Below are 12,156 nucleotides of genomic sequence, written 5' to 3'. Positions count from 1 at the left end.
CAAAGTATGGATAATCAAGCAATTTTGGAGGGATCGAGAGTGATATAACATATGTCTGGCTTGAGCTGGCTGCGAAGATGGCACATGACATCCTGTGAGTCATCTACTGTTTGTCTTCATAAAGTTGAACCAGGATGTCTTTCATGGCATTGCTCTCATGCAACATATGTCTGGTCTGAGCTGGCTGTTAGTGAGGCAAGCGACTGTTCAACCAATGACAATCAATGACATGAAGTTTTGGTGCATTCTGGCTTGCTATTTTTAGCACTCACACTTTGCTTCTGCTTTTTCCAGCAGCACTTCTGCTTTGGGGAGTCACATTGCACTCACGTCATGGTAAGTGCAACTCACCTCCTCACTCAGTGATTGTTGCCCTCTACATAGAAGCTCTTGGATTCCTGATCATTGCACTCACATCACGGTAAGTGCAAACTATTATTGCCCTCTAACTTGAGGCTCTTAGATTCCTGATCAATGATTTCATTTCCTCAGCTTCTACAATACAATTCAGTGCATTGGCATTACACACTACACCTCTCTAGTTGTAACAAACAGGTACTTAATTCAACCAATAGGCTGCTCGTTGGAATGAGTGCTAACCCAATTCCAGATTTAAGACAACACAAAGTCAGCATCAGGCCACCCACCAATGGCTTTCCAATCACAGAGTCCATGAAATATAATGTGAAAAGGCACAATTACAATCACAACAGTGAGTTCTTTCAATATTTCCCTTGGCCTACAAATATGAATGAATGGTGCAGGAATCATGCTAGGTAATCTTATCTTAATGTATGGGTATTGTGGTAGCTGACCCAATCTGCCCTAACACAGACAACAACAGCAAAGGGGTCCTCAGGTGCAACTCTCAGAGACCACAGAGGATCAGACACCACCTCCTGATGATGATGATGATGGCCATCATCAAGATGTGTCAATGCCATCAAACTACAGGAATACACCACAATGTGTTGGTCAGATCAAAACTCATGCGCTCTCAGAACTACACACATCTATCCCTGGGTGGCAAACTGAATGGGGCCCTGCAGCTACATGGGGAAAAAAAATTCATCACTTGCTTACCCATGCACAGGAGAAAGAAAGGAGAACAACTGATAAGTTCTTTGCTCACTGTGAGGACCATGTCTGTAAAGGAAGGGCAATACCACATGACCTTCAGCTCCTCGCACATCATCCAAACAAGGGGCCGATGCAAATGAAAGACATGTACATCCAGATGTATGGCCTTATGTCATTGGTTCTCACTAAGGTCATATTTTTCGAGGTCAAGTTCAAGGAGTATGCACCTGCAGTCCCTTTGAGCAAAGTTTCCAAAGTATAGTACTATCATGCTATCTAGCCACTTCTATGTTGTGAAAACTATCTTTCCCACTCATACCAGGACTGGAACAGAATCAATGTGATGAAGTTGTATATATCAAACCTAAAAACTATAGTGAACGGTATAGCAAATGCATTCACTATAACACATACTTTCTGCCCAGCATTCATCATCTTGCTATTGTTTGAGTTGTGGGACTAGGAGCAAAAAATGAAAGGACAATGTAAATCATTTGCAGACAAACTGAGAAGACAAGAATGAACTTGAGTGTTGCAACATGGAATTTTGCTGAAATCGAGTTACAGTTTTAGTTATGGCTTTGGACTGCATGTAGTCCCTTAGGTCTGCAGATGACTCATGGGATGTCATGTGCCATCTTTGCAGCCAGCTCAAACCAGACATATGTTATATCACTCCTGAAAAGCTGCATGAGAGCAACACCAAGCAAGACATCCTGGTGCAACTTTATGAAGAAAAATAGCCAGCTCCAACCAAACATATGTTATATCACTCCTGACAGCTCAAACCAGACATATGTTATATCACTCCTGATCCCTCCAAACAGTCAAACAGATAACACATGTATTATGCAGTAATCATGGTAAGTATGTAATTAGATTTAAATTCCCCCATGAGTGCCACCCAAGTCTATTGTCTGTACAAGCTCTGATAAATCTTCAACCTGAGCCCATAAATCATCACTCAAATGGGCTGTAAAAGTAGGCTTGGAAGGAGGTGTTGATGTACTTTCCAGAATGACTGTGACTGACTCTGAGGTCACAGAACTGGATTCTGTTGCTGGGGAAGAGGGCAGGTGTTGGACATTTTGTGTCTGCAGTTCAACATGGGTATTTAAGATGGGGAGATTTGACTATTGGAAGGGTTAGAATGCAATTCAAAGATTATGGGCAGACGTACTTACTGGACCTTTAATACTGTGGGTCACTTCAGTGTCCATGGTGTGAATCTTTTCTCTTACAGTCTCTGTCTCTGTACCCTCCCCTGTGGTCTTTGTTCGAGTCGTGATGCACTGTGAATGGGTCTGTGTTGTTCTGTTTTTCCAGGTGCAAGTCACCAATGTTTTTGGTCGTGGCAGGCCAAAAAATTATCAGTAAGCTGAAAATTAAGGAAAGTGGTGTTGATGCACACCTTGCAATTGACCAGACTCATAGCTCATGATGGCTATTCCATAGGTAGAAGTATCTGTGTGGGGGGCATCTGCACAGTCACATGTATATGTTAACCAGTAAGTCTCTGTGTTACATCAGATAAATAACACATTGATGGCCATCAATTGCACAGGCAAATGTCCTTGAAATTGGACAGGACTCACCTCATCAAAGATATGCCATGTTGTCTCTCATCAAGACACAGCAGCTCGTGGTGTTGCACCAACAAATGATATCCTTGGACCCAGGAAGATCGCCCTGCATGCTGCTGGTGTGGCTGCCTGCAAAAGCACTCATCTGGCAGGTAAGAATTTTCAAATGAAAATGAGTTTGAGACTGACAAGGGACTCATGTAGTGCTGACCTCTGAAGAGAAACATTGTGGGGAATACTCCCACTGTAGGCATAAAACCCCGTCCTTTCCGCATTGTCTCACATCAGTTCCGCATATTCCGCACATTCTGCATTTCCCGTGCATCATCCGATGGGTTCTGCATTCCCGCGCATCCTTCAGAACATGCCCGCACTATCTGATGTGTTCCGCATTCCCGCACATCATCAGACAACCTTCACATGTCCTGTCCCTATCCTTCCAGGTCCATTGGTACTCTGTATCTCTCTTCCCATTGCTTCTAATGTTGTCCAGATCACATTGACACATGCCCTTATGGCATGGACCCCTATTGCGGACTTTGTAGTAGATCTATTTCTCACTGCTGCATTTGTTGTACCCACAATATGCACTGGAGAACTCACCCAAGATTCTCATCAGCATCTATGTCAGCTTGATCACCTTGCCATGTACATCAATGGCCTTGGGCTAGAAGACCTCGAGAGCTGTGAATGGACATTTTCGAAGTTCAATGCCCTTGCCTCATCTGTGCGATATGCTAGCATGTTTCACTGACAGCAAGCTATTGTGAATTATTTTCAACACAATGATGACTATTGTCATATCCCGTACCTCCGGATCCAGAATTCTGGATCTCCCCCACTAAAGTCCAGATCTCCATCTTGTTATTCCGCCTGGCACTCCGCCTTCATCTCCGTACTCACCCCTAGCTCCTTTTAGAATAGTTATTGCTCCAGCTACCGGTTATATCCTTTCCGTTATGCTTACTGATCTGTCCGTTCATACTTCATTTCTGACTTCACTGCTTTGATCTGTTATGCACTTACTAATAGACTTTCCACATGCTTCGTACATAGCTTTTACTTTGCTGACTGATTTACTTACATGATACCTACAGTATATAAACTCCTGTAATACTCTGGAACTCCTTAGTTCAAATATCACCTTAATTCCTGCTCATTCCTGCATCTCCGCACTTGAGCTTGGTCTCTTGTCAATCTCTGAGTCTTAGGATTGATTCCTTTGACTGTTCCTCCAACTCTCATCTTAGTTCTGCTCATTCCTGCATCTCCGGACTTGAGTCTCGTCTCTTGTCTATCTTCAAGTCTTAGGGTTTAACCTTAGGACTAAATCTCCGACTCTACCTTAGGGTAGTCTAAACTCTGTTCTGTTTCTACTCCAGACTTGTCTGTAGTAGCCTTACTCTGTTCTCTCATAGTCTTCCAGAGTTCCGCCGAACTCCCCCGACGTCTGACCTCCAGACTTCCCCTGACTTCCATCAGACTTCCCCTCTGCCCCTCGGAAATTAAGGGCACATACTCAGGTAAGGGGCGCAGTGCACAAGCTGAAGCCGAAGCCCTTTGAGTAGTCTTTCCCTTGAGCACGACCTTAACAACTACAAGATCTATGCAAATCTTGGTAAGTTCTTCATTTGATTACCTGTAGCAGTATGCTCAGCTCAAGACACTATCCTACTAGGTACATTCTTGTACAACAACTACAAGCAAGCACTTTGCATGATCTCTGACAGTGAACAATCTCTACCAAAGCTCATGTACAAGCTTGGCATAGAAGATGAGAGCATCTTTGATGCCTGGTTAGCTGAGGAATGAGCTTACCTCACATCATTGAGCCATGAACCAACTCATGAGACCCTCCAGATGGAATACTGGCAAAAACTTGTCAACCTATCAGGTAGCAAGTAAGTATATGACCTTTATTTGATCACTGACTATTAACAAGATCATCAGGAAGGACCTTACATCTCAACATTGAAATCAGACAACTGGCTACTTACTTGCATGATAAGAGCCGGTATTTGATTGAATGTGAGAAGCAACTTCAATCATTGCACCCCAGGCTTGCTCATCAAGTGGCCTCACATCACAAGATTCATGCGAGGTTTACTGGACACCACTACCATTGCCTGCATGAGATAAGCATGCTGGAAAGCTTTACAGGGTCCATCATGCTAGGCAAAAGCATGGAATGAGGGTTGGGTGCCAGTGCAAGCTCCCCCACTGTCTGTCACCACCCTACACCCCCCTACACTACCAAGCAGCCCTACATCAGCCCCCAAGGCCCCACTATATTGAATAATTATTTATTTGGGTGCATACAACTGAAAGCCAGTCGATTTAGACCTGCTATCAGGCCCAGCTGTCAAGTCTAATTAGGGTGGTTATGTGGGAACTACAGGTGATACATATCCAAGGAATGAAAGCAAGTTGCTCTACAAATGAGCTTGTTAAATGTCAAAGACCTAATGATTCACTGGGATTAGTGAGCGATTATTAGGGCTGCTCAATTCTAAAAAGTCATTGTCGATGTTGACTTGAGCTTACAGTCACCTCTTGTAAATTACTTACGCAGACCCTAAACCTTTCCTAATTTGTCTACCACCATGTCAGCTAAACTTCGCATGAGAGAATTTCTGCACCTTGCTGTACTGATCCTTGTCCTAATCCTCACTGTATAGAGACCTAAACCTTTCAATGAGTAGTTACAGATATTGCTAAACCTTGTCATGTAGTATTAGTTCCTGAACCCTTACATGTAGTAAATATTGTGCACTAAACCTGTCCCTAAATCAAAGTCTTTTGAACATTTCAAACATGCTTAGCTAGTACTTTTACTGAAGATACTGCATGAAAAATCACTCAAATCACTCAAATCTTGCCCGAGCAAAACCAACACCTAGTAGACTACATGTGTCATGAAAAGGTTTAGGAGTTTTAGATACTACATTGAAAGGTTTAGGCATGGCTCTAGACAGCAAGGATTAGGATGAGGATACTCGCAGTGCGACAAGGTGCAGAAATTCTCTCATGCAAAGGTTTAGCAGACGTGGTGGTGGACAAATTAGGAAAGGTTTAGAGTCCGTGTAAGTAATTTACAAGAGGTGACCATAAGCTCAAATTGACATTGACATCGACTTTTTAGAATTGAGCAGCCCTATTGTGATACTATCATTCCGGGTAATCTGCAACTAGCATGTAATATGCAAAATGTTCAAAACACCTCAATGCGCTGCTCAACTGTCATGAATGTTACCAACTGCATCTAAATTTCGATTATTGAACCCTAAGTCACCTTATCTGATAAGATTAGATTAGATAGATCCCTGATAAGATAAGATGGATAACCGATTAACGATCACTATCTTTACATCACATCTATACTAAGTTGACGTCATCCATCTATATCCGTAACCCTAGACATTCGAAGTCATCACATCCTTAGAAGTCCTACGATTAGGCAACCAGCTACATCATAAGCATCTACACGCCTCTATGATCGAACCACAACCGAGAGTCCCTTACGAGCCGTCTCTCAAGGTCATCACCTCTTCACATGGCAGACCTTCACTTCCCACACATGACATGTTAAGAGTTACCTCTGTCATTCACCGAACCCCTTACATTAGAACCTGTTGCACAGTCACAGCTGAACACTGAAACCCTATCACAGAAGCGCCACTCATAGAGAAGCATGCTCATTACCGAAGACCCTGGAGAACCCCTAGATCCGATCGTATACGATACATCTCCAGATCCTATCTCTTATCGAGATCCTTAATCACCGCTCGAGACTTCTTGTCACAGAACTCTCTCACTCCATTAATCTCCGTTCACCCTGAATAGAAGCAGTACCCTGAGAACCCTGCTTAATTACCGAAACCCCTATGAACCCTTTCTCCTTCCTTGTAGTTGATTGGTTGATAAGACGCCCTATACCCTAGGCGCAATGTTATGATCTTATATAGAATATCATTACCTTTCATACTCAGTTATCTCCGCCTAGAAGAGTAGTATATAGTTTAGGTCGTAGTCAGTAGTACTCCTTAGACTTAACCTCTTCGTTCTTACGTCATCGTAGGCCTAGACGTTCCCTCTCAATACTATCCCTGTTTTATCCTCTCTCAGACGAGTCCTGTGGTGTGGTCCGATCTCCAGACACCTACTAGTTAGGTTAAGGGACGTTGGTCATAACATCAACTCACTTCAAGAGAATTCAGGCATATGTAGACTACTTATAGATGATGTATTGTCCAAGTAGAATGAAAATTTCTTGAGTGTTGCAGCTGCGAGAGATGAAATAGTGATAATTTGTAACCATGCAGGAGCATAAATCATCCAGATCCCATAGATCCTACAGATATATTCACAAAGTTATACCTGGAGCATAACAATCACCTCGTCAGGATTCCAGAACACAATTTCAATAAAGGTCATCCTGTTGTTTTAAGATGCTATAGAGGAAGAATTGATGACATATATGAAAATGTGACAGCAGATAGGAGAGAGTGTAAGAAATTTAATCTCCTCTACAGCACACTCCACTAGTGCACGGCATCTGCACTCTCCACACCAAGTCTTGCATTATGTTGTGTTGTGTCATCTCCTCTTGCATCATTCTTGCATCTTTGTTACAATGGCACCAAACCACAGGTGTACCATCTGTCAGAAGAAAGCCGAAGCAAGACATGATTTATCAAAATTCAATGCATGAACCATTTGGTGGCTATCAACCACAGCCTATCCCTCCAAGTCAACCCTCAATGTTGCGCATGGATCTTCCCCCACCCAAGTATGCACCCCCATATTATGCCATGCACCATTCCGCACCTCAGCTTCAGCCTTCACATATTCCTCACTTTGCGCTGGCTGGTAGAGCAGATGTTCGAGTTGGTGGTGAGGCACAGATATATGATGTTGCAGGCTGTCAGCTCTATTCAGGACCATATCACCAGTACAATCACAATAACTACATGAATCACAATACTTAATAATAATATATTGCTGTGTTCAGTATTTTCAGAGCTTCACACCACTTCAACTTCTTCAAGTTCGACAACTCAATGCCAACAGATCGAGAGCTGTGGAGAGTCAAAGTTGAGGGTGCCGGTGCTGCGCTGAGGCGTGACATGATGTGACCATATTTTGCAGATTAGCAGTCAGACCCTGAATTTTCTCAGCTTTCATCCGACACCACACCACAACATCCTAAAAATGAGCAAAAATCAGATCTATATATAGAGGTGGTACAAATCTACAACCCTCTAAATTCGTGGAAGATAAAATGAAGTGGTTGACGAGCTACAAAAGATTTGCTGAAAAAGTTGCAGATTACCTGGAATGATAGTATCTCCGGAAGATGTATTGATATCTGATCGGAGAATAGAAGTTAAGATACCGTTGTGTATGTACTATCCCTTACAATCTATTCATGATGGACCGTCATTTCGTGAGTCACGCTTTTTCGTGGTGAATTTCGTGACATACCGTTACACCATGTGACAAGCCATCACGTTTCCATGCCCAAAAGTGTGACTCACGAAATGGAGGCTCGTCACGAATAGACCGTAACCGATACTGTGCCTGAATAGGAAATGGGTCACTTACCCTTGATTTCTGATTTCTAGCACTACTTCAGACTATCTTATTTAAGGGACTGCGCGGAACGATAGAAAATGATCATGGCTATCATAATATCGAGTTTTTGTAATTTTAGAGAAGTGTTGTGTATGTCCATGAATATTTTGCCAGAGGGTCTCAATTTCGCTCAAAACCAGTATAGTGGGTCAGTCAGTGCTAGCAAACCCACCCCACAAGCTCATGCAATTATTCTTGGTGGGGATCTTGTCAGACAAGGTTCGAATTGATTCAGGTATACAGTTTTTTGTGAAGGAGGAAGGGAGGGCATAGTAGAGGTCAGAAGTCTCAGTGCTTAGGATACGTGGGAATCATACTTTTGGGCGTGACTTTGAGCACTTGTTTCATACCAACCTTGAGAAGTTCTTGACAGTTCAGCTCAAAATGTTGGGACAGTGACCTTTCGACTACGCTCTATGCGATGGTGAAAACAGTAAGTCAATAGCTGCTGTGGTTGGCGAGAAAAACGCCAGGTGACCCCCTACTGGGTCTGACCCGTAGCTTACTCAGCCACAGTAGTAGTGAAATTTTTTTGGCCTAGTGTTCTGCAAATGGCTAGAATGAACTCGCACTCACGGTCAACCAAGATCTGGACTCATTTGACAGGATTCACACTACGCCCGACAGCAAAGTCGATGGCCAAGCTTTTCACCCTGCATCCCCCGCACCGCCATAACATACAACATACGTCCGACATGCCGTTTACCCAGTGCTTCCTCGTCGCACAATCTTTCAGAAGCTACCAGGCACCTCAATCCTTCGTCGTAGCATCAACAAACCGTAACCACCCACGATATCAGATTCCACTATCAACCTCCTTGCGTATACTTATCGATGATGCTCCATATATGCACCGCGCAAAGACTAGAAGCGGGATTGCCTAGTGAAGGCCTCGATTTTGGAACGGGTCGTGTTGGTGTGGGTTTCTGATCTCTCGAGGGGATGTGCATTTCAGCGAAGATTGTGCCCCGAACTGCCTAGCTGGTGGATGAGCGCTGAGCTTCAAACGCATCTCCACTATTTGTCTTTGTCTTGGGGAGGTTTGCACGATATGGAGCGCATCGATCCAGGACCACAGGTCCCTCGCCCTCTGACGAACAAGTCTATGGTGTCTCAAAAGGAGCCTGGGAGTGATATGTCCAGAACGCGAGGTGCGCTGTGTTGTTCTGATTTACTTTTGCCACTGGTTCGTATACTGAAATTTCCCCTGTACCTCCTGGAGATAGCTGGCTACGAACAGGCATGATGGAGGAGCGGGGGGACTAGGCATGCGATATATCCACGACTCTTATTATTCCGCTTTTTGGAAGAACCTCCCCATCGTCTCCGCTTAGCTACCACACCTCCTCGGTCCTCACATTTCTCCCCATGCTCGGTTTCACAGCTAGATCCATTTTTTCCAAGGCGCTATCTATATCCGTCCACATTCCTTCGACCCTCCTCTCCTCCCATGAAGCTATTCTCTTTCGAATCCTCACTTTGGGGGCGTCGTCGAGGAGCTCCTCGTCGAACAGTAGGTTGTGACTAGGTTTCTTTGGGCAAAAATCATCATGGGCAGCGGTTACGGTTACACCTCGTGGTCTGGGATGTGTGGATATACAGCCGATGATATTGGGAATGGGATAGATCTCCTTGGACCTTGGGCTTGACAGGGGAGGTCACGCAGCATTCTGATTCCTCGAGGCAGGTGCCACTGACCGGAATTTGTATCTTGAAACAGAAACAAGGAACGTGGTGACTTATGGAGATTCGTCACACTTCAGTGCCAGTATAGTTATGAGTGTATCAGTTGCAGCGTGCTGTCTATGATCGTACCCACCTGACACTGTCATGAGGACTTCTAGGTTCAATCTTACAACGAGATTACAAAACTGCATTGCAAGTATTTCAGTCATATGCTATGTATTGAAGTACTTGTTTGAGATTCACTCTATTCCAAGATATCCATTGCTCAAGCGGCAGTTAAATTTGTTCAGAAGCATGCGCATTGATCAACTCGGCAAGAAACCACTAGTAAGTCACGCGTCGTGCTCTCAACATACTGTACCGATGCGAAAGTAGAAACATGGCTCACTGTAGTTCACTGTCGCGATATGCCAGTCACCAGTTTTTCGCACATATCCAAATTGGCTACCAAGCCGGTGAGTCACGGTTAAATCCAGGACGCGAACTACTCGTACTCACTTCGCCACCTGTACTCACAGCGCCTGACAAGATGCATGTTTCTCCCTTGCAGCAGGGATCCCAGTTGCAATAGGGGCGACAAGCGTTGCTGGTGTCAGCGTCGCTGCGGCTGTCAATGGGACTGGCAGATATTGACGCTGTCAAAACAGCAACAACCGGGAGGACGGAGTAGAGACGCATCGTTTGTAAGGATGTGGTATGGAATCAGATAAATCTGAAGGGAGCGGTAGGAAGATGGCTTGCTTTTATGTGCTGGATATTGTTATGGCAGAATTTTATGGCGATATAGGAAGAACCTATCTTATGGAAAATATAATTGATCCTTCCTCATATCTTCCCAAGATCTTGTGAACTTTGTTCATGCACGGTTATAAGGACAGTCGGACCGTAACGTGGTTCGCGAACTACCAGTACTGACTACCAAACCCCCTTATTACTTCCGACAGGATCAGTAAGAGTCTGATTTGAGATCACTGCATGCACTGACAGACATGGTACACCGTGTGTGCGAGCTTATACGAGAGTTGACAATATTTCTGAGGTGGGGGGCGTTGAAGATGGCTCGCATTTATACTCTGAAAATTGTGTTGTGGGCAGGACTTCACGTGGCGAGAATCTATATAGGCAGAACCTATTAGCTAGTAGAACTTGAGGGTCGGCGGATGAACAAACCATAAAATAAACACAGCCTGCGTTGACGGAGATGCATATGTCCCGCTACCTTAGGATGTTGAATGTTGAGTATTGCAGGTCGATAAGTACACAGTCAATACTATGTTCTCACTTCCAGGTTCATGAGGGGCATCCCGAACCGACACGCCTCACCATGAAGCCGCCAGCCACCTCAAACCCCTCGTCATAGTATTAACAAGCGCCGTAACCGCATTGAGACCCAGAGACGCGGAAGGAGTTAGGTAACACCATCATAACGATATGACGATGACCACCCAACCCCTTATTGGACCATGACTACACACGACGGCTGTCCCACAGGTCAATCGTACATTCGAGTCCTCAACCGGTGTCCTCGCGTATTAAGGATTCAGCTAGTTGTAGCTGATATCAGCTGATATCGACCGGTTCGCTATGTTGTTCGCACCTGCAACAATACCTGTCTTTCGTAATCAGCCACCGCTAACGACGCAGAGAACGACCCTACTGTGCTCGCTCGACCAGCATATTATTTTATCTCGCTGAATACACTGTATTCCAGATGTGAACCCAAGTTACCCTCGATAAGCGACAAAAAAGAGAAAGAACTCTTGTTGTCGTGAAAGACACAAGAGATGCGATTTTGGATGCATAGATTAGGGAGGGGTTGTGGTCGGAAACTTGAAAGAGGAGAATAATATGGGAGTACTAGTGGCGAATCGTGAGTTTCCTGGCGTCTCCATCTGCGTCCTTGGAGCTCAGCTCATTTCCGCTGATCATTTTCTTCTGGAGACCCCATCGTGACCGTCTCTCAAGCATCGGGGATGGGCTAGAAGAGAGTACACTGGATGTGTACAAATGGACAGTGAGGGATGATTATGTAGCGCTCTGCGAACCTGGGTTTATATCTTTGGCGGCGGGTGAGCAATTTATTCCGTTCTTCGGATCTCGAGCTTTCGCAATTCGACAAAGATTTTCCACCATCTAATGGGGTCGTGATAAACCCCAGCGGCTCAGTGCAGAC

General features: G+C 44.5%; 4 protein-coding genes across 4 annotated transcripts; all 4 read left to right on the top strand.

The window, feature by feature from the left end:
- Nucleotides 1–937: 937 nt before the first annotated feature.
- Nucleotides 938–1,342, top strand: EDB91DRAFT_1061224 (uncharacterized protein; the record flags this gene model as incomplete). The annotated part of the gene is made up of 1 exon (XM_041314423.1): nucleotides 938–1,342. One exon carries the CDS (start codon nucleotides 938–940, stop codon nucleotides 1,340–1,342), a length of 405 nt encoding a protein of 134 aa, XP_041171736.1.
- A 3,285-nt stretch (nucleotides 1,343–4,627) lies between these two features.
- Nucleotides 4,628–4,855, top strand: EDB91DRAFT_1061186 (uncharacterized protein; the record flags this gene model as incomplete). The annotated part of the gene is made up of 1 exon (XM_041314418.1): nucleotides 4,628–4,855. A coding segment is annotated over one exon (228 nt), but the record flags the coding sequence as incomplete, so codon positions are not given.
- A 2,568-nt stretch (nucleotides 4,856–7,423) lies between these two features.
- Nucleotides 7,424–7,798, top strand: EDB91DRAFT_1253971 (uncharacterized protein; the record flags this gene model as incomplete). Its single annotated transcript, XM_041323730.1, has 2 exons — nucleotides 7,424–7,614; nucleotides 7,675–7,798. 2 exons carry the CDS (start codon nucleotides 7,424–7,426, stop codon nucleotides 7,796–7,798), a joined length of 315 nt encoding a protein of 104 aa, XP_041171734.1.
- Nucleotides 7,799–8,945: 1,147 nt separating this feature from the next.
- On the top strand, nucleotides 8,946–10,237 carry EDB91DRAFT_1164367 (uncharacterized protein). Its single transcript, XM_041319928.1, has 5 exons — nucleotides 8,946–9,033; nucleotides 9,240–9,260; nucleotides 9,449–9,483; nucleotides 9,549–9,647; nucleotides 9,856–10,237. The coding sequence occupies exons 2-5, from the start codon at nucleotides 9,240–9,242 to the stop codon at nucleotides 9,944–9,946; spliced, it is 246 nt and encodes an 81-aa protein (XP_041171733.1). The 5' UTR covers nucleotides 8,946–9,033; the 3' UTR covers nucleotides 9,947–10,237.
- Nucleotides 10,238–12,156: the final 1,919 nt, after the last annotated feature.

This window comes from Suillus paluster, assembly GCF_016628075.1.
Source record: "Suillus paluster strain FC165 chromosome Unknown EDB91scaffold_96, whole genome shotgun sequence".
Taxonomy (NCBI): Eukaryota; Fungi; Basidiomycota; class Agaricomycetes; order Boletales; family Suillaceae; genus Suillus; species Suillus paluster.
The sequence above is the reverse complement of the archived record's forward strand: the minus strand, read 5'-3'. Positions and strand labels throughout refer to the sequence as shown.

Excerpts from the sequence above, each read along its gene's own strand:
- EDB91DRAFT_1164367 (XM_041319928.1), top strand. The coding sequence starts at position 9,240 with ATGTGCATTTCAGCGAAGATT. Across the intron at positions 9,484-9,548 it reads CTGATTTACTTTTGCCACTG|GAGCGGGGGGACTAGGCATG; the intron begins GTTCGTATACTG and ends GGCATGATGGAG. Across the intron at positions 9,648-9,855 it reads TTAGCTACCACACCTCCTCG|CGGTTACGGTTACACCTCGT; the intron begins GTCCTCACATTT and ends CATCATGGGCAG.